The sequence below is a fragment of the Aedes aegypti genome, chromosome 2, assembly GCF_002204515.2.
Source record: "Aedes aegypti strain LVP_AGWG chromosome 2, AaegL5.0 Primary Assembly, whole genome shotgun sequence".
Lineage (NCBI taxonomy): Eukaryota > Metazoa > Arthropoda > Insecta > Diptera > Culicidae > Aedes > Aedes aegypti.
The window spans coordinates 314766305-314788424 of NC_035108.1; the positions used below are offsets into that span (position 1 = coordinate 314766305).

General features: G+C 36.9%; 1 protein-coding gene across 1 annotated transcript in view; it reads right to left on the reverse strand.

Moving 5' to 3' along the window:
* LOC5573499 (calcium/calmodulin-dependent 3',5'-cyclic nucleotide phosphodiesterase 1) overlaps nt 1–22120 on the reverse strand; it is a 437832-nt gene that overhangs the window by 133581 nt on the left and 282131 nt on the right. Inside the window, 2 exon segments of the mRNA XM_001660854.2 lie at nt 10017–10130; nt 10746–11112. Coding sequence (XP_001660904.2) covers nt 10017–10130; nt 10746–11112 — 481 coding nt within the window.

A 22120-nucleotide genomic window follows, 5' to 3' on the forward strand; every position in this document is an offset into this window, starting at 1 on the left:
AATTAGCAGCATAACAGCGCACGGGTTAGTGCGTTCGATTGAATGTTCGTTTTTTGGGAGGGGATTTCGATTGCAATGGACGCACAAGATTCATTACACCAAATTTTGGTCAGAGTTGAACGAAAAGAAAAGAAAAAGTTTTCATGTAGCTATATGGGTTTAAGGCGCATTACATTCTATATGAGCTTACACTTGTAATGGGTGAGTGGGTGATGTGCGGAAATGATTGATGAATGAGTATGAAAATCGTTCCGTTTAGTGTTCCATTTTTTGAAAAGCTTTTTTGATTCCAAACTCAGCAAACCAATCTCCACAGTAAACTTAAAACTAAATATTATTGCTACCTTCCCAAAACAATAATTTAGCAAAACATAATACCCATATATACAAACCACTCGATAATGATAGTACCGACCACATTCTCCAAAACAGTCACCAACAACTGCTATTAACTTGTTTTAATACCATCACTAAATGAAAATAGGTTCGAGTGGGCTGCCACACACACACGCTCTAAGTCCATTTCCAATTCCATTTGCACCATTTCAGCAGTCAACGATGTGGACTTGACCATGGAAACGTAACATGGAAAAGCTTGCACGGAATTGTGGCTTTTTAGGACTCTTCTCCTGTGCCCATACTTGGCCAATTCGTTTGATTTTCAAATGCAGTGCCATTGGACTTGTGTTGTGGTGGTAATATAAATGAACCAACCGGTAGCAACGCGGGTGCACCTATCATGCACTGTAAAATATCGATGTTTTGAAATTTTAATGAACTAAGCTCCAACGCTATACGGCTTTTGGCACATTCGTACGCCGATATGGATATGTGTTGGAGAAGACGGTTTAAAATGCACGTATCGTAACGGCTTTTCTCTTTCCAACATGGCGGTGTAACTCATAACAACATTTGTGGATGCATTGAAGTACCATTACGAGGCTTATATTTTCAATGAGCGATATTACAGTGGAGCTTCATTGTCTGTCAGACTCATTTGAATATTCAACATCGATAGACGCATGACGGCTCACTCCGGTAGCATACCACCCAAAAGAATATGAGATTATTGAGAATCAAAATTACAGATCTATAACCCTGATAAAGTATGGGTGTATGTGATGGTTATGCTACACACTCGGTTACCATTGGCTTTTAGGGCGAGATCACTAGTTATGTGAGAGTTGGCCATCAATTGGTTGCGTAACGACGTGGATAGTCAGAGTGCGGTGAATATGGCAGTGATCCAATTTAGGACGGCACTGTAGCGTAGGTGGAGATATAAGTTGCGTCATGCAACATAGAACAATTTTTGAATTTGTCATTCTCCAGGAAACGCTTTGGGAACCCCTGGAGACCCGCTTGGGCATTTTATGAAAACGTCTAGGGTACTTGAAGGGTACTCGTTACATCTGAAGAATCCCTGAAAATCGCTTAGGGAAATCCTGGGGAAATCTTAAAAAGGCCTATATTTTTTATGGTATTGGACCACAGGGAAATGGGTTACACTGCGAAACACGTTTTTGTCTCAAGCACCAAAATACCGCTATTCACTCAATCAAGGGTTGCTGAATCCATTGCCGTTTTCAAAAATATCATAGCACGTCTAGTTTTTGAGATATTAGCTGTTGAAAATGCAAAATTTGACTATTTCAGCTAACTTGCATGCAAGTTTGACAGCTTGTAAGGCAATTTATTTACTTAATTTGCCACAGAATTCAAACTATATGTGTATAACAATACTTATCAGCAAAGTTTAAAATACTTTATATGCGGAAAACTTATTTTTTGATGGATTTAAAAAGTATTGTATTTTCCCATATAAGAGAAACGAAGAATTCTGTATGGAGACAGCAAACATGTCGAAAAAATCGGTTTAATTTAAATTTAATCGCGCAATTTCAACAAAATTTAATCCAAAATGAAAGTTTAAGTGCAAAAGAGCATGCTTAGTGGATAAGACCACTAAAAATATGATAAATTATACTTTAAATTTCATGTAAACATCAATAAAATCAATGTTTTATACAACTTTGGCGACCTGTAGCTAAAAATTGTGACGTGCTGGAACATTTCTGAAAATGGCATTAGATTCAGCAACCCCAAGTTTACTCGAGACACATATTTTGATTGTTGAGACACGCAAAAATGTCATTTTTGTTATACAATAACTTTAATAAATTATGAGATTCATATATTTGGACGGTGTACAGGCAGGTCTCATATAAGATACCGACACTCACTTTTCTCCCACCATTGCGGTTTTCTATCGGATGAACAAATATTTCTCGATTATTTTTTCAGATCGACATAAGTAACTTTCATACGGTTTTGAGAAAATGTATTAAGAAGGATCACAACCTGTCATTTAAAACTGTTTTATAATGAATAACCTTTACAACATTTTTTGTGCATACAATCAGCTCGCGTTCAAAAACTAGGTAGGGTAGGTGTACCAGTTATGCCCGTAGTGGTTCCCTATTTCGCCATACGTGATAATTTGATTGTTTCTATACTTCGAAAGATTTTGTGCGTTTTGGCAGTAAGATACAGGTTATATCTTGATGTTAAAACATTCAAGAAGATTCAAAATGTGAAGGTTATCTAGATTTTACATATGTCCAAATAGGGAACCACTTTATCCATAACTGGTACACTTTCCCTAGTTCCTATTATTGCTCACAAAAAATATAATAAAATGATAAGTCGCTCATTCAATTACTTTCGACGTTTTTGCACCAGTGTAAAATCGGCTCAAGTAGTGTTTTGTTTTGATTCGTGGTTAAGTCACTTTGTCTCTCCATACAACGAAGCGGTGAAAGTAGCGATTTGAATGCGAAAGTTAAAGTTCTTACTTACGCCGTTTCGTAAATCCGGGGTTAAACATTCTTAAAGTGAAAAATCTAGTTGGGTAAGAGCGGAGCGTGTGGAATTTAGTCAGCGGAACACATAGGATCGATAAAGAAAGTTTGATTACTTCTCTGACTTGAGACTATTTGAATAAGTTTTCGAGATTTCACTCGATATGATTAGACGATAGCAGGGATTTTTTGGTGAGTGTAAAGATGGTGGCAGCGTCTAAACGGAGACCTGATTGTAACTTGAGAAGTATCAAGTAAGACTTGTACTAATGCAATGGCGCGATGCTAATCTGTTGTTGACAACGATGTACATGATAGGGGCTGATCTGCCGTTCTACGCATAATCGTCCCATGTTCCAAAATATGCAATCGAGAAAAACGCTTTTAAAGATTTTAACACATTTAGGCCTCGTATTGACCAGGTGTGTGGTGAATTAAATTAAAATCTTTACAACAGTATAAAGAATAGCGTGTTCATTAGAGTCAAGAGTTTTTATTATGGGAATAAAGTAAATTTAGCTACGAAATTCAAAGTGGGACTGTTATGCCTAGAAATACGGAGTTTTTGGTAAATTTCTACGCATAACAGTCCCACTGAGAGCAGTAACCATTTATGTGCTAAGCATACTGCTGTGGATGACCGTTCTTACCTATAGATTGTACCGAATGTAGAGGACGTATATCCTCTAGACTATTTTAAGGCACCTAATGAAGGCTCAAGTGACATGTGCCAAACGGAGCCACGTGTGGGGAAGAGAAAAAAAAACGATTTTATAGTTTGGAAAGCAAAGTTTTCTATTTGTGTGATAGTGAGAAAATGTATGAGTTAGTGAAAGAAAGAGTGGATGAGTAAGTAAGAGAGTTTATAAGATGTAATTAATTCCTAAATCGACTCTTCCAGCTGCAGGCTTGACAGAAACTCATCTGCGAATTCATGGTTATTCTGCCGAGTAAATATTTAACTCAAAATTCACGACACAAATCTTCACACGATTTGACATTTCTTTGGACTTGGTTTGCAAAATCATGATTTTTGGTACATCGCAAATAAAGCTTCAGAACCATCAACATATTTGCCACTTGCATCGAAGAACCAATTACCCAGAATAACCCAGTATGTGGCCAGGTCACCCAAAACCTCTTGAACTATTCTTCTTTTGACATGACTTTGACTTCTTCTTGACTTCATCAAGTTTGATGTGTCGCAAGATAGGTCTCAGAATCGCCAATATAATAACCACCTCTTCTGGTGAACAGGGTACCCTAAACAACCTGGCATGTCATCAAGTTATCCAAGAACCTTTGAATTACCCTTATTTAGCCTTGATTTGGGAATTTATGTAGTTTGATGTTGCCAGCTAGGTTTCAGAACCGATGGTTTAAAGGCCATTTCCCCCAGGCAACCGGGAATTCGGAACAATCCGACATGTGGTCAAGTTATTTAAATACATTTAAACCACCTTTAGACATGATTTGCAAATTCATGAAAATTGATATGTCGCAAGCCAGGTTTCAGATTCGCCAATAAAATATGGCCACTTCCACCAATGAACCGATATTCGGAACAACCCAGCATGTGGCCAAGTCATCCAAAAATATTCGAACCTTTTTTATTTAGACTTGGTTCGCTAAATCATGAAGTTAATTTGTCGCAAGCCATGGACTCGAAAATAAAAAAATAAAACAGGTTGTGTTCCACATGGGATGTAAAGCCAACGTAAGAAACGATTTTTCCAAACACCAGCTAATTCAAAACTGCCTACTGACTATTTTGTTCGAGATCAGCGCAGCGAATTATATAGTGTGACAGTTATGCGTAGAAATACAATAGTGGGACAGTTATGCGTAGAAATTCAACAATGGGACAAATTGACTTGGCTTGCTTTTCATTGAGTTTCCGAACAAAGTAAATTTTTGGTGTGTGTTTTCTAAAACTAAACGTAAAAATAAACTGTTTAATGACAAAAAGTCAAAATTCACAAAAAGTAACATGGGACAATTATGCGTATAACGGCAGTGATTCTAGAATCTATTCTTTGAGCTTAGTTTAAAACATATTCATTATATGGTATGCATTTGGCAAATAAAATGAGGAAGTACTCTTCGCGAGCGAGGTAATATTTTTCTGCTCAGATAATTAATAAGCTTTCAAAATTCATGCTTCGACCAATTCAGGATAAGCCTTTATTATTTAATGTCTAGTTCAGTGATGGAAAAAGGCGAACATGTCTGCTGAACTGGTACAAAAACTAGGCGAATTGCTCGTGAGCATCAGAGTGCTGATTTACTCGCATATATCGTGCTCGTGAGTAAACGAAGCTAAAGCGATTCGTGAACTTATTTGAAGCTGTTCAGAGTCATTTGCGCTTTTGGAAAAAAGCTGTTTCAAGGGTTTCTGACTACAAACTGATAGTTTACTGTCGATTTGATGGATATACTATTGGTTTATCAGTCAAAACTACAATAAACCACATCTTGTGCGGTTACTCGCGAGTAAATGTTCGCGAACATTTTGCTGTTTCTTTTGGAATGGTCTCATGGGCAGGCAGGTGAGCGGTTCCACAGAAAATGACGACTTTTTTTTCCCAAATTTCATTTTTATATTTTTTGATTTGGATGAAATTTTGCACATGCTTTCTTTATGCCCAAAAATGCCTTTTTGCATCATCGGCTCGTCATTTTGACTCTAGCTTTACTTTTGAGAAGGGCCTAAGAAAAAAATCCTTAATAATTTTCAAAAAATTATAACTTAGAAACGGTTTGTCCGATCAGTTTGGTGCCTTCCGCAAAGTTTTAGGTTATTGTTGGAACTATCTGGAAAAAAATATACACTGTAAATTTTTTTTTGTATTTTCTTATATATCGAAAATAAAGCTTAAAAATCAATTTTCTCAAAAATCGTATTTATGATTTTTTTTTTTTTTTATATGTTAGAGTAGACAAAAAGGAAGTCTTTTGCACAGTGGGTCAAGATGGAGAAATCATGGACAAAAAAGTTATGATTTTTTGAAAATAGGTGAATTTTTGAAAATGGTCATAATAAACTTTTTAAATATTTTTCAACTCGATTTTATGAAAGTACGCAAAATTTACAATAAAAAAGGTATACGGAAAAATCAGGCTAACTTTTACCAGTTTAAAGATACAGCGATTTTAATACAATATTATGATATAATTTTCAATTTTCGGTCATTATAACATAACTTAGAAACGGTTTGTCCGATCAGTTTGGAGTCTTCCGCAAAGTTTTAGGTTATTGTTGGGACTATCTGGAAAAAATATACACTGTAAAAAAAAAAATTGGAATTTTTATATATCGAAAATAAAGCTTAAAAATCAATTTTCTCAAAAATCGTATTTTGATTTTTTTTATTTTTTATATGTTAAAGTAGACAAAAAATGAAGTCTTTTGCACAGTGGGTCAAGATGGAGAAGTCATGGACAAAAAAGTTATGATTTTTTAAAGAAAGGTTGTTGTTTCAATATGGTCTAAATAAACTTTTTGAATGCTTTTCGACCCGATTTTATGAAAGTACGCAAAATTTTCAACAAAAAGGTATATGAGAAAATTTTGCTAATTGCTACCGAAACATTTGAAAAGTTTATTATGACCATTTTCAACAAATTCACCTTGTTTTTAAAATCATAACTTTTTTGTCCATGATTTCTCCATCTTGACCCACTGTGCAAAAGACTTCATTTTTTGCCTACTTCAACATATAAAAAATAAAAAAATCAAAAATACGATTTTTGAGAAAATTGATTTTTAAGCTTTATTTTCGATATATAAAAAAATTACAACATATTTTTACAGTGTATATTTTTTTCCAGATAGTCCCAACAATAACCTAAAACTTTGCGGAAGACACCAAACTGATCGGGCAAACCGTTTCTAAGTTACATTATAATGACCGAAAATTGAAAATTTTATCATAATTTTGTATTAAAATCGCTGTATCTTTAAAACGGTAAAAGTTAGCCTGATTTTTCTGTAAACCTTTTTTATTGTAAATTTTGCGTACTTTCATAAAATCGAGTTGAAAAATATTTAAAAAGTTTATTATGACCATTTTCAAAAATTCACCTATTTTCAAAAAATCATAACTTTTTTGTCCATGATTTCTGCACAGTGGGTGCAAAAGACTTCATTTTTTGTCTACTTTAACATATAAAAAAATAAAAAAAAAATCAAAAATACGATTTTTGAGAAAATTGATTTTTAATACAGGTCGGACTCGATTATCCGGAGTATCGATTTTTTTTTCACTCCGGATAATCGAAACCTCCGATAATCGAATCACTAAGAAAAAAATTTAAATCTTCGATAAAAGAACTTAAATATTATCTTTTTTGTTGTTTGATTTATATGATCCGGTGGCGTAGCCAGAAATTATTTCTAGGAACAGTAGGGCTCTCTACAAGAAAAAATAAAATTTCGACCAGCATACACAAAAAACCACTTTTTTAAACCCCTCTTTTCTTAAATACGTTCAAAATTGCAAAACCATTCATATTGTATATTGCAATACCAAATTATCTCAGATTTATGCATAAAAAATGAAAAGCAAGAACATCAAAAAACAAATTCCGGATAATCGAGTCTAAAATTCCGGATAATCGAATCCCGGATAATCGAGTCTCCGGATAATCGAGTCCGACCTGTATATAAAAAATTACAACATTTTTTTTACAGTGTATATTTTTTTCCAGATAGTCCCAACAATAACCTAAAACTTTGCGGAAGGCACCAAACTGATCGGACAAACCGTTTCTAAGTTATATTTTTTGAAAATTATTAAGGGTTTTTTTCTTAGGCCCTTCTCAAAAGTAAGGCTAGAGTCAAAATGGCGAGCCGATGATGCAAAAAGGCATTTTTGGGCATAAAGAAAGCATGTGCAAAATTTCATCCAAATCAAAATATACAAAAGTAAACCGACATTCGAATTCAAATGGAACCGCTCAGGTGCGAACATCCTAGCCTGAACGCCTAGCCTGTTCGCGAGTCTGTCATGGTAATTTTGCGTTGGTTTAAACTCTTGAAGTGCTTCGTTGTACGAACATATCCATCACAGACATCGGTGAAAAGTTAGAAAGTGCATTCGACACTGTTTTCTTCCCCCACGCGGCACGCAAATTGTACTGCGAAAATTGCTTTCGACTATTCCTGTAAACAACCAATCGCGTTTGTATTAATTTATCGAATCGTAAAGACACGTTTTTACGCTGTTTCATCCACACGCCATACGGGCTGCGTACAATCCCACGGAAACAAACCAAGTCCTCTGTATAAATACTTTCATTGTGTGTACGAAAAAATCGAATAAATTTTTATCCGCTTTGTTTTGATAAGTCGATTCCGACAGACCGAAGCGCTTGTTCGTTTTTAACATTGGCGTGCGTGAATTTTATGATAATAGGGGTCACGTTATGTTAAACTGAGCCAAAGCAATCCAATATTGCTTTTGGAATTATTTTGAACTATTTTCTGGGAAATTGAATTGCAATAATGATTGGTAATATTCTAATGAGCATTATGAAGTGCTTGAAATCGACATGAAATAGATCTTTTTCCTCAGTTTACTAAAATGATACCAATTTCCAATGTTCTCGCCCCTTAAGGTGATTATAAAACGAAGCCAAACTTTGAATTTTCAAGTGCACAAGACGAGAGAATCTGACAACAGTTCGCGTTGAAAACCAAATCAAATTGCTTGCTAGCTGGTGGTGACCAATGGGATAGATTTTCAACGCGAAGCACTATTTGGATCTCAAGTCTTGTGCTCTTGAAAATTTGAGATGTGGCTTCGTTCTATAATCACCTTAATCCTACCGTAAGTAGTATACCCCAGTGTCCGTAACTGGAGCGAATGATTCATTGTTGGTTTTCTTCATTGGTAGAGAATGGATGAGAGTGGTTGGCTTGGAACAACGAGCAAGAAAAAAATATGAACACGCAACGGAACGATTTCCATATTGACCCATTGAAAAATGATGTCACTTGTGGGAGGTGACGTGGATGCGGATGAGGATGAAATGAGCGACAGATACTGATGAATGAGAATCCAGTTCATCGATTTTCCTTCCTTGATGCGCTGCTTGGCACTCGCCCCATTATCGTCACGACGGATGCACTAAGGGACAGATAACTACTATGGTTGGCCAAAACCTCTAGTGCTTTGGGGATGTTTCTTAGAAGTTTGACGTTTGATTCGGAAAATTATCTAGTGAGAATCAGAGCTTTATATTAACGGTATTGAATTTATTCTAGATAATTTTCAATTTGTTAAGATAGTCTTTTGATAGCAGCGTAGTAGCAAAAAACTTCCAACAGCAAAGTGATTTGTCGAAATGTTTATGACAAATGTTCCTAAGACACCTACGCTTCATAATCAACGTGAATGTTTTGACATTTGAATAATTTTCTCAAAAAAGTTTTTCACATTTTTAAGTAATAATATTCAACAATAATTAAGAAGGCTAGAAGCAAAGGGGCGTAAGTGGTTAAAATCTAGTTTTGAGAGAATTTAATTTGAAGTTTTTCCGTCAAATTTTCCATATAAATTGTATGGGAGCAAGAAAACAAACCAATCTTCTATGAATTCTGTTATTTTTCTTGTTGGACAGGAAAAATACACATAAAATTGGGATAAGTAAGTTCGAAAATTGTAGTACACAGTTTCTATTATAGTCAACTCAAAACCAACCAACATACCACTCAAACCTCTAGGAAGCATCCTCAGACCACTCGAGGTTTTGACCAATCAATGTACGTTTCTGCCCCACAGTGCATCATCACGACGGATGCCTGCTGTCGTTATCGTCGTCGTTGATTTAATGGGGGGAGGGGCCAGCAACGGGAGATCTATCGGAATGAAAAATGAAGATGACTTGCGGTAATGTGATTGCTCCTGCAGCGTCAACAGTCAGCAGGATCTAGTCATATTTTTCCACTTTTTATCCTACGCTACCGACGACACTGGAATATTGACCGAATTTATATGTGAATGGCGCAAAAAACAGTAAGCAGCATAGGAACGAATGCTCGATGACGACTGACAGACTTCCTAGAGTCTCTTTGGGCAGCTCTAGGGAAGCCCAACTTTCGACACGGTGAGGTTGTAGGTTCGGATGGGAACCTACTGGAGCAATACTTACTTTGTCTCGTCGATGAAAACCGCTTCAAGTACGCGTGCAGCGTAATGAAGGTTTTTCTGCAGCAGCTCGGCGGATATTTCTCCGCGCTGCAGTTGCCGCAAAAGACAGCGAAGTCTGGAAAAGAAAGAAAGAAGGATATATTTTAATGATATGAACTCTAAATGGAATTTTAAATGTATGGTTTCCCATCACCGGTGATTTTTCTCATTTACAAAACTATTTAATGTTTTGTTCAGTCATATTGAACTAGGAAAACATGGGTCTGTATGGACACCCTAAGCTGATGAATGTATCTAACAGTATCGGATTAGCTCTAATCCTCAAGAGCACACGGGCAAACACTATGACCGATTGTACTTTTCTCATGGCAATTCCCATACAAACTTTGAAAAACTTTTGCAGACTCAGTTTTTATCCAAATAAGCTCAAATTATGGGAAGACACTCAGAATTTGATCTACAATCGAATGACCAGTGTGGTGCAAAGCCTGTACAGAGTCTATCGAGGTAATATACAAAAAATAGTATGCTTGTGATCTCATAGCCCAGTTCAATTAGATTAGTATTACGAGAGCACCCGGCTAAAGTGTGATTGAACCTTCAATTTTGCGTTTTCAACTGCCTTGACAATATGTCAGTTTGTGACATAGAAAACAGAGTTCTACTCACACAATTTTCAAATAAACACCCCGTACTGACCCATTATCCTTTCCCAATGCAATTCACCTACCTTAGTGCGGCTTTATCACATGCATCTGGTGTATCGACCGCTGGCAGATTGTCTGTGGCCAAGTCAACATTTTCCAGCTCATCCCCGGTGAGCGTATCGGACCGTTGCACGACGGCGCTGGACGGCGGAGACCCGGACCCGGACCCGGCTGTTGGTTGCATACTTTCGAGCTCCCGGCTGAGCTGACTGTTGACGAACGCGAGTTCACTTTCCGATAGAGTCTGCTGCTGCTGTTGCTGGGAATAGTCCCCCTCTTGGTCTGGGTCAGACTCAAGTAGCTCTTGCTGATGCTGAAGTTGCTGCTGCTGCAAAATGTGCGTGTTTTTTCGACTGTTGGTGCGTCTCACGATCGTCAGACTGCCTTGTTCTGGAAAGTGGGAGAAAATGGAAAATTGTTTGAGAAGGAGACTTCATAGAAGTGGAATGCTAAGAAAGGCAGCTCGACAGTGATGGAAAGCTAGATGCTGATAGTAGAACTCAGTTCAAGGAAACATGATAACGTTAGAGCTATCACATTTTCCGACCTCTTGAAGAGTGACGTGCTCATAGGGTTACCATATTTGCTTGAGCTGAAAAGAATATGTTTTTAATTATTCAAAAGAGTATAAAACACAACGTAAGCTTTTCTAGTGAACGTCATAGACGATCATAAGATTTCCAGCTAAATTCAACACAAATTTTTATCAATGGTGGTTCGAAGGTTATTCAGGTAAAGCACTTCCACTCCCAATATTATAGAAATCGAGTTACATTTGAAAAGTTTATAGCTGTTTGTTGTTTTTAGACGTAAAAATTGTTATTTTCGGTCGAACTTTCACTGCATGTAACACATGCAACGTGTTAAAGATTCCACTGCGTAGTTATGTTTTTTTTCAACTATTGTAGTTTTTCTGGAAATACCGGGTACCCCCTTTGGTTTGACCACATTTAATCTGAACATTTTAATTTGCAGCCTGCTAATTTGTACATCGTTCAGATTAAAAATGGTTCAAACGTCATTTAACTCATGGAACGGAGTAAAGTGAAATGGAACGCTGTGGAACGGAACGCAAAATCAAAACAAAACAGTGAAAGAGGTTACCAGAAACACGATTCTAGGGTGACTAAATGGTCAAAATAAAAATTAACCCCGATGGTTTGCATGATTTACCGTTCAAATTAGCGGGAGTGCACGGTACTGATTATTCCACTAAGATCGAGATTTTGTCCAACCTTAGCTTTTAGAAGGAGTGGATGGTAACCCTACGTGCTTACATCCATGGGGAGCTTTCCTGCTTGTTCTCGCCATCTCACAGTGCAAACTTTTCATTTCACTTATGGCCTACATTACGATCGGCTCGCTCCGATGGCTGAAAGCTGGTGTCGTTTGTAGTACCTAGGTACCTAACTACTCATGGAGCTCTCGAGGCAGTTAGCGCTAAAGCAGACAAGTCCTTGTTTACTCTTCGGCTTTGGTGCTGAACTGCCCGGAACCTTCCCGGGGGAATATCTATCATTTGATACTTGAGCGAAATGAAGTGGATTTGCACGTTAATTGGAATTATTCATGCGTAGTTGCATTCAATTAGTGCCTTCGCCATTATTATCGTTTAAGTGGCATGGCTAAGAGATAAGACAAAATCAAAGCCGGAGCGTTTGTAATACATAGCTGTGGAACAGGAATTATTCATAATGTTAAAGTTTAAATATTAAGTGTATGTTCTAGAAGTTTCTTTACTTACTCGTCAAGAGCAATTCTCGCAGAAACCAGGCCGCCATCGGCACTTATAGCTAGAATTCCAATTTTGTGTCACTGATCGCAAGTATATGCTAAAACTAGAGGGTGAACATAAAATTGGAATTCTAACGAACAGTGCCGCCTGGTTTCAGCGAGAATTACTTACATGGGCTTTCGAATGAGCATTAATTTAAATATTTTGAAAGACCAAGTGTAATTAGTGTAAATTCGTTTCGGATCATATGTTTTCTGTTTGTTTAACAACTTTGAAACTTCCTATCGGGACCATTTATTTACGTTTTTGCAAGCGCCACATTTGGAAGAAGTTTATTCAACAATGGCGCTGATGAAAAATGTTTTTAATCTTCCCATGTAAAATTGAATCTGCAGGTGGGGAAGACTTTATTGTACCTACTGGTAACATCAACTCTGGAAACCGAGTTGAAACATGCCCAGAACGAGACGTGAACGTCATCACTAACAAAAATGTGATCAGCGCCATTCATATATCAAGCTAGTTTTTTGAACAATAACAATGAGCGGCCCACCAGGCAACGTCATTCGAACGTCTTGTAAAATGGCTTATTGACGTTATTATTAGAATATAGCTGTAGAGTTTTCTTGTGAACTCTTTAGGAAATTATTCAAGAATAAATGGAAAAAGTACTACAGAAGTTAATAAGAAACCATGGGGATAACCTAGTGAGAAATTTCCAACAAATTTATTGAGAAACCATGGAGGAATTCCTGTATGATTATCTCGACGATTTCTTGAAGGAGACCCGTTGGAGTAACTACTTAAAAATCAATGTAAAATTATAATTTCTGAACTAATTACACCGTGGAGAATTTTTCAATAGAATCACTATGGAAACGATTTTTTTCAAAAGAATCGCTGTTGATAATTTTTCAAATCAATCCTTGTGAAAGATTGAAGTTGGTGCTTCGGGTGGAATTCTTGTTGAGACCACTGTAAACTACTATGAACTAATTTTTTTCAATACCATGAAATTAATCTTTTTGGGTTTTCCTGGTTGAATTCTTGTTACAAGAATCTTGTATAAATTACTGGAGGAATCGAGAGATGTACAGGAAATAGGCAAAATGATTGAGATAGGCAAAATTTTGCCTAATTTCAAATGATTACAACTTTATAAAAAAATGATGCATCTTGAAGCAGTTGACGGCAAATTTGGTCTTGTTCTAGGAACTTACATGACCATGCATATTGGTCACCGGAACCGGAGCAGTTTCGGATTCCTCGAGGTCATGTCAAAATGACATTTTTTCTGTCGCTGGTATTTTGTGATGTTGTATAGCTGTTTACAGTTTTTCTAGAAACTAATAGGAAGTTTAATTCCGGCGAACGCATTAAGATTCGTTAGAAATCTTTACACCATTTCCGTAAAACTGGTTCCGGAAAATATGGTCAGTCATGTTTTATTTCCAATCATGTAAATATTATCCGGAGCTTTATCCAAGTGGGCATGAAACTTCAAAAAGATGCTTTCGGCAGAATATTCAGAACCATTAGCTGCACTGACCACTCTATAGTAGGTTCCTGGTGCCCTGGTTGATTTGACATCTATTAGAAACATATCTGGAACCATATCAATATGGGCATCAAACTTTAAGATTTTAAAGGTTTTCGAGGCATTTTTAGCACTACCGGCTGCCATGAACGGTCTATAGTAGGTTTCAGGTGCCCCGGGGGATGTGGCCAATACAAAACAAGTCCGGAAACACCTCAATATGGGTATAAAACATCAGATTTTTTCAAAGTAATGCTTCTGGATGCATTTACAGAGCAACTTATTCTTTGACCACTATATTATAGGTTTCAGGTGCCCTGAGGAAAGTGGCCAATTATGAACATGTCTGGAACCATATCAATATAATTGTCAAACTTCAAGATTTTCGAAGTTATGCTACCGGGAGCATTTCCAGAACCACATTATAGCAGGTTCCAAGTGTCCCAGGGGATGTTGTAGAGTGGTTCAAAATATTGTTCTTGCTCCACACCGCTAATTCGATTCTAGATTAAATTCTGAGTGTCCCCCCAAAATTTAAGCTCATTTGGATGAAAAATGAGACTGCACAAGCCTTTTAAAGTTTATATGGGAATTATTATGGAAAAAGCAATCAATTCATTCAATCGGTCATAGTATTTGCCCATGTGCTCTTGGAGATCTAATTTTATCTAGTTTCAACATGCAAGTTTATTGATATAGTAAACAAAAACTAATATTTTTTTAAATGTACATTGTGATGAATTACCTGTTATAATATGTTCCCTAACACATGTATTATTAAGTTTAGTAATATCAGCGATATTAGCTGAAATATTTCATAAATCCTATTTTTCCGTTTTGACCCAATCTCACCCCTAGGCCCATTGTCCCCCCATCGACGGTACTAATTACTGAGGCGTCCGATGTAAAAACGACCTTCGGCAAAGTTGTAGCTGATGAATGTATCTCACAGTATCAACGTAGTTCTAATCTCCAAGATCACATGGGCAAATACTATGACCGATTGAATGAATTGGTTGCTTTTCCCATAGTAATTTCTATACAAACTTTAAAGGGCTTGTGCAGTCTCAGTTTTCATCCAAATGAGCTAAAACTTTGGGAGGACACTCAGAATTTGATCTAGAATCGAATGAGTGGTAAGGAGCAAAAACGATTTTTTGAACCACTCTAGGATGTAGTCATATACCGAATTAGTCACTTCTCTAGAACTTTGAAAATGTTCCACATCCTCCAAGGCACATGGAACCTACTGTTCATGGTAGAAGGTGATAACACTGCTTCCGAAAGCATTATTGAAATATTGATATTAAAAATTAAATTAAATATTAAATATTGAAGATTGTTATCCGTATTGGCATGATTCCATACATGTGTAAAATTGGCCACCATCATCGGGGTATTTCGAATCTACTATACAGTGGTCATGGCAGCCGGTGGTTCTGGAGGTGCTATCAGAAGCATCTCCTTCTAAAATCTTGATATTTGGTACCGGACATGTTTTGAATTGGCCACATCCACCAGGGCACCTGAAATGTATTATAGAGTGGTCATGGCAGCCGGTGATGCTGAGAATGCTTCGGGAAGCAACACCTTTCAAAATCTTGAAGTTTGATCTCCATATGGATATGGTTCCAGATATGTTTCTAATAGATGCCAAATCAACCAGGGCACCAGGAATTTACTATAAAGTGGTCAGTGCATGTAATGGTTCTGAATATGCTGCTGGAAGCATCATTTTGAAGTATGATGCCCACTTTCATATAGCTCCGGATAATATTTACTTGATTGGAAATAAAACATGACTGACCATGTTCTTCGGAACCAGTTTTACGGAAATGGTCATATTTCTGAAGATTTCCAACGAATGCGTCCACTAAAATTTTAATTCCTATTAGTTCTAGTTTCTAGGAAATTTGTAAACATCTATACAACATCACAAAATACAAGCGACAGAAAAAATGCCATTTTGACATGACCTTGGAAAATCCGGAGCAGCTCCGGTTTCCGGTGACCAATATGCATGGCCAAGTAAGTTCTTAAAACTAAACAAAATTTGCCGTCGACTGCTTCAAGATGCATCAAATTTCATCCATTTTCTTTTCATAAAATTATGAGAATTTGAATTTAGGCAAAATTTTGCCTGTATCAATCAGTTTGCTTATCCCCTGTACTGCCGTGAATCGCAAGTCAATTCCATCTTAATTTTTCGTCAAAATTGAGTTGAGTTCAATTTTTAGCAAATCATCCATTGTTCTTTCAGCTGCACTAATGAGTTAATAGGATTTGTTCGGAAAAAAATGGGAAAAATAGCAAGTCAAATTGTCCCATAATGAAAAGTAACCGCATATCAGTCCCACTACAGGTTTCCGCACCGTGTAACACAAAAATGATCCGTGTTTTGATCATCTTTATATTTTTCTCAGGAAGATATCGTAGTAAAAGGCAAATTGTGAAAGTTTCATTGAGATTTTAACATTTTCCAATCCCTTGGAATTTATTGAATATTCGTATGGAAAACGAGTTTGAAAACTTCATAGCCCATTTTCTCAATGCCTACTTTTTACATATCTGAGGATATTTTTCGGCCTTAGCAGTCTTGAATAACGGCGAAAACAAGTTTGCCTTTACATCCGACGGTTTCGGTTGTTTCATTCAACCTTTATCAAGGATTTTAAAAAGATCGAATAGTTTCTTATCGGTATTTAACTCTACCCTACCATTACTTACAAAGACGCGTTTCCTTGTTAAGGAAAGGGTGGGTAAGGGGTGTTCTACATACGGTCCTCATCTAATGGCGACCCACTGTGGCTAGAAGTGGGAAAAAATCACATTCACTTTTTATCTCCTTATTTGGATTTTGTCGCCTACTCACTGTGCTTGTATCAATATTTTGGGAGTACACTGTAACCTGTTCTGTTGAGCTTTTGTGTATAAGCTTAGTTTGTACTTGAACTTTTATAGTTTTAGCTGTTTCTTCACCTACGCTTTTCTGAATTATGGTGGTTTGTACTGATGTGAATCTTGTTTGTGTGTGTGGAGTATTAGATGATATGATACATTTGTGTGGGTAGAATGTTACTATTGCGAATTTGTATCGGTGTTCGAAATTGTTGTTGTGTAGTTTACATGTTCAGTATTTGAGTTTGTATTTTCTATTTTGTTTTCCTTCCCTATTTCATGTAGTATACCTGCATATATTACATGTAGCCCATCTATATCTGTCCTTCTGTTTATACTGCACATTTCTAGGAACTGTAAGTTGTGTGTTGATTTTACCCTGTCTAATATTTTTAACCTTTTTTAGGTCAAAACGGTGGTTGTTGTCGATACTATGCTTCATTAATGCTGTCCGTTCTCCGATGATGGTTATTCGTGGATCTGTTTCGGTGATTCCTTGCACTAGAAGTCGTTGCATGGTGTTATAGTGGGTTTGATGTCCACTTATTCGGGTACGGAGTCGATTGGTTGTTATTCCGATGTAGCAAGCTTCGCAGTTTATGCATGGGATTTGATAGACGACGTTTGACTGACTCTCCAAAGGTATTGGGTCTTTTACTTTGGAGAACATGCTGTTTACTGTCTTCATGTTGTATTTGGCTAGCTTTACGCGATGATAATCATGTTTGAATACCCTGTCTACCATGTTAGACAGGTGAGGTATGTTAGGTATGCTACGGTAAGTATATTCCAGGTCATCAGAGGGAAGTTGAGCTGTTGGATTGCTTGAGTTTTCATTCATGCGATTGGCTATTCCGTGTCGTAGTGCTTGAGGGTATCCATTCAGCTTAAGTTGTTCGTCAATGATTCTGCTTTTACTGTTGTCATCAACGTCAGTAGAGAGTATGTTGACCCTTCTGGCAAAGTTTCTAGCCACACTCAATTTTTGGTTTAGGGGATGGAATGAGTGGTAATTGACAAATCTGCCACTGGCGATCGGTTTTTGATACCATTGTGTTGTAACTTTCTGATTGCTGTGTCTTATTAGAAGCATGTCGAGAAAGGGTAATTTGTTATCCACTTCCAACTCGTGAGTAAATTTGATGTGGTTGTCATAGCTGTTGAAGGTGTCAAGAACGTGTTGGAGTTGGTCCAGTGGGATCGCTGTGATTAAATCATCGACGAACTTTTTCAGATGGGACTGACTTGCGATTCATGGCAGTGTATCAGCTGAATAGTTTTTTGAGGAAACTAAAAGAAGGATTTCTGGAATAAGTCTGGAGAGAATCTATGGGTTTTTTTTCACTGGCAAGCAATCCCTATGAAAATTACTTTGTAACGCGCAGCCTTTAGGAAAGTCAGCATTTGTCCCAAAGATTTTTCGGCTTTACGGAACGGCTTTTCAAACCCGAAACCCGACCCGAACCCGAACCCCATGGGTACGAGTCGGGTTCGGGTTTGGAAGTTTGAAACTTTTCGGGTTTGGGTTTGGGTCGGGTTGAAAGGCTACAAAACTATCAGGTACGGGTCGGGTTCGGGCTTGAAAAAAGTCGGGTTTTGTCCGGTTTGGGTCGGCTTTAGTGAGCATAGTGAACAGAACAACATCCTAATAGCTTCCTTATTCATCAGAACCGATGAATTTATCACTTTTCAAAACCCGGAGTTGAGTCGGGTCTCTTTTAAAAAAAAATTCGGGTATCGGGTCGGGTTCGATTTTTTTTCGTGTTCGGGTTGGGTCCGGGTTTGTTATAGAATTAATGTCTCGGGTTCGGGTCGGGTCCGGGTTTGGCAAAATAAAATAAGTCAGGTACGGGTCGGGTTCGGGTTTGAAAACTGTGAAACCCGACCATCTCTACTATTTAAATCAAAGCCAATTGTGCTGTTGGGAAAAAGCTTTTCGCTACCGAGATTTCTTTTTTAAAGGGTTTCTGACTACAAATTGGTAGGTTACTTTCGATTTGATGGACATAGGGAGCCGGATCCTATTCTTGGCACTATTAATTCATATTGGCAGTGAGGGCTTTTGAAAGCAACTGAGCTCATATTTGGCCACAATATGCGTTCTACTGAAATGCTTCTTATTGCAAAGTTTCAGGCAATTTGGCCGAGAAAAACGTCCCATACCAAAGTGATTTATGCAAGTACCTTAGTATCTCTACTCAATGTCAAAACCTGGGAGGGAGAAACCAATACGAAATTTATGTACGTCAAGGTGAGCCGAGATTCTGCTGTCACGAACTGTCACTGTGAGCCCAGTTCTAAAACAATGGACAAACATGATAAAAGTGCGTAATTGATTGAAACGTATTTTTGCATTTTTCAAATGTGACAAAAAATCGATTGAAAAGCTATTCATGCTTATTCAAAAGTAATGTCACAATAGCACCTTTTATCCTGATTGATTATAAAGTGTTCAAATACGCGTTATTTTACTTTTTCCAACAAAAAAAAAATTAAATGCACAGAAAACTTTGGCCCTTTTTCCATGTTTGTCCAGAACGATAGAAGGAACACAACAAAAGAAAAATAGCGATTTTCATCAAGTCTGCCTTGATTTTCGTTGGCAAGCTGGAGTTTTCTTGCAATTCGACTTCAACTTTGTGTCATATTTCGTGTGTAATATCGGTGCCTCCCTCCCAGGTCAAAACCATAATAAATCAAACCTTGTTCGTTTACTTGCGATTAAATGTTCGCGAACTTTTTTCACGAACTATAAAAAACTTTCCTATATTTAGAATCTGTATCAATATAGACAATTGATCGTCTGTTTTTGATGGTATTCAAATAATCCTTGGGGGACTGACATTCCCCATATAAGCAATATCTGAATTTTACCGAATCCAGATGACCAATACTCAATATCCTACAGATTTAAAATAAGAAGATTTTTTTGAGAACTTGTGAAAAATGATGTAAAAATATCTGAAAACAAAAATGTTAGTGCGATTTGAATTTTTTTTGGAGAAAAATTATGCTGCTAGGAGAGAGATTAATTTTGATTTTATTTTTAAATTTTGATTCTAATCTAAAATGATTTGTTTTATTAAGTTGAGCAAGCTTTTTAATTCTCACTTGACATGTGACAATTCGGCATCTAAATGAAACTATATTTGGGTTTTAGTCAAATATTTCAAAATTGGGAAGAACGGCAAATGACTTGGTAAGGAAATGTTTTGTTTTTAGTTCTTACAGCGGAGCGAGTTTTTGTAGCGAAAATTCTTCTTCTGTCTCGTCATAAAACTCTTGAAATATTCTAAATTTTGTATCACAGTATAAAATTTGGTTTTTTATTTTAGTTGTGTGTTCCACTGATTATTTTCGACGAGGATAAGTATACCAACAAAGCTTTTACACCCGAAAAGATTCAAAATACTTGTTCGATGAAAATTGTATGCCTTCAACTTTAAGAATTATTTTCCGTTTTAAAAACTTGATAACCCAATTTTGCAGCTTAAACTGTCCCAGTAAAAATGCTTTTTTCCGACAGCCAAAGATGCAAAAGAATGTTCTTAAATTTTCAAGTACTAAATATTAGCTGCAATGTTGAACTTCTTTTTTAAGAATATCCTAGGTACAAGGAAGTTCAAAAATGATCGAGATTCTGATTCCGTGTGTATGAGACTCGTAAAAACTATGTTTCACCCTCCACCACAACGTCGACAACACTAAAAGGTTAATCTGAACTAAAATCACCTCTTAATTTCCAAGAGCACAAATCTCGAGATTTGTCATAAATGAAAATTCGATCGATGGGTCGCAACCAACGAGTTACTAATTGATCAAATTTTCAGTGCGATCAATTTGTAGTTTTATATTTTAATATAAAATATTTTATATTTAGGCTATCAATTCGTATAATTAGAAGCATTTTTTGCAAGAAAAAAGTTGGAATATTTCAAACCTTTGGTTCAAATTTTTGTAACTGTTGCGGAGCATTTGCCATGGCTTTGGGAAGCACCAAGTGCTCCGCGGAGCACGATATGAAAACCGCTGAGGGATCGAGCTATAAAAAGATGACTATAGAAAATCAACGATTTTCATGAATTTTATGTAATCTTGAATCTGGACCAACAAATTTCTGTGTCATGAACAGCATACGGTATTGACATCTGCCTCGGTATAACCTTGAGCAACTAAAGCAGTTGGATGCTGCCAAGATTATGCAGATGATTGCGTTGATGAATCTTGCAAAGATTGAAGCAGTTATCTACTACGCAATGGAGAACTTTGTTAGGAGCATGAACTGAGTCTGAGCCTAGGTCTGAATTGAGGATATTGATGACGCAAAGTACTCCGTAAAACAAGGAACATTACAGTAAAAATTGGAAGTAAACAACTCTTCTACTTCAGAAAAACGTGTGTGATGTTTGGAGAAAGTAAAATGATAGGCACGCAACCCACACGGAAAAGCTTAATACACCCCTTAAATGTTTTGTGCCGCTAGATGAAATGTTCAAGCGTACGAATAGGAGCATTTTGTCGGTGGAGGAGACGTGAATGAAGATGGTGAGTACATCGCTACAGTGAACATCTGAATGGAGTTGAGGGCACATTCAGTGTGGTTCAAGACTGTCTGGAAAATTGTCTATTTTCATCCAGTAGACAATAATAATTAAGCAGGTCATATTGTCAGTAACTGAAGAATAACAAATCCGATAGTGTTAAAACTTATTCCAAGCGTTTTTTTAAATGATAGAATTTATTCTACAACATATGACTTTTCCAACATTGCTATGATTTTGGTGAGTTGAAAACCGTGATTTTAAATAAATCTTGTACTAAACGTGAATTTAAATAAATTGGTATAGTCGTTATTGGATTAAAATAGTTGTTGTTTAATAATATTTTTTTTAGTTCCGGTTGAATTCCCATTGGAACAAACTGAATGCCTCCAGATTCAACTCACTCCTTCGAAGCACATATGGTTAGAACACAAAATGCCAGTGGAAAGAGCGAGTCTTCTTGTTGACTCAATTTGTGGCAATAAGCTTGGGTAGCAGAAACTTGCATTGGTGGTTGGGTGGCTTTAGTGCACTCATTCGTTATGCATCCTTTAATTTTCTCATATATCCATTCTGTCACGGAGAAACGAAGCTCTCGGTTGACGTCGGGAGCACTGCACAAATCTCGGGTGGGAAAAATGTTCTCGGAAGAGCGATATAGTTTGAAACCGTGCATCAACATTTTCT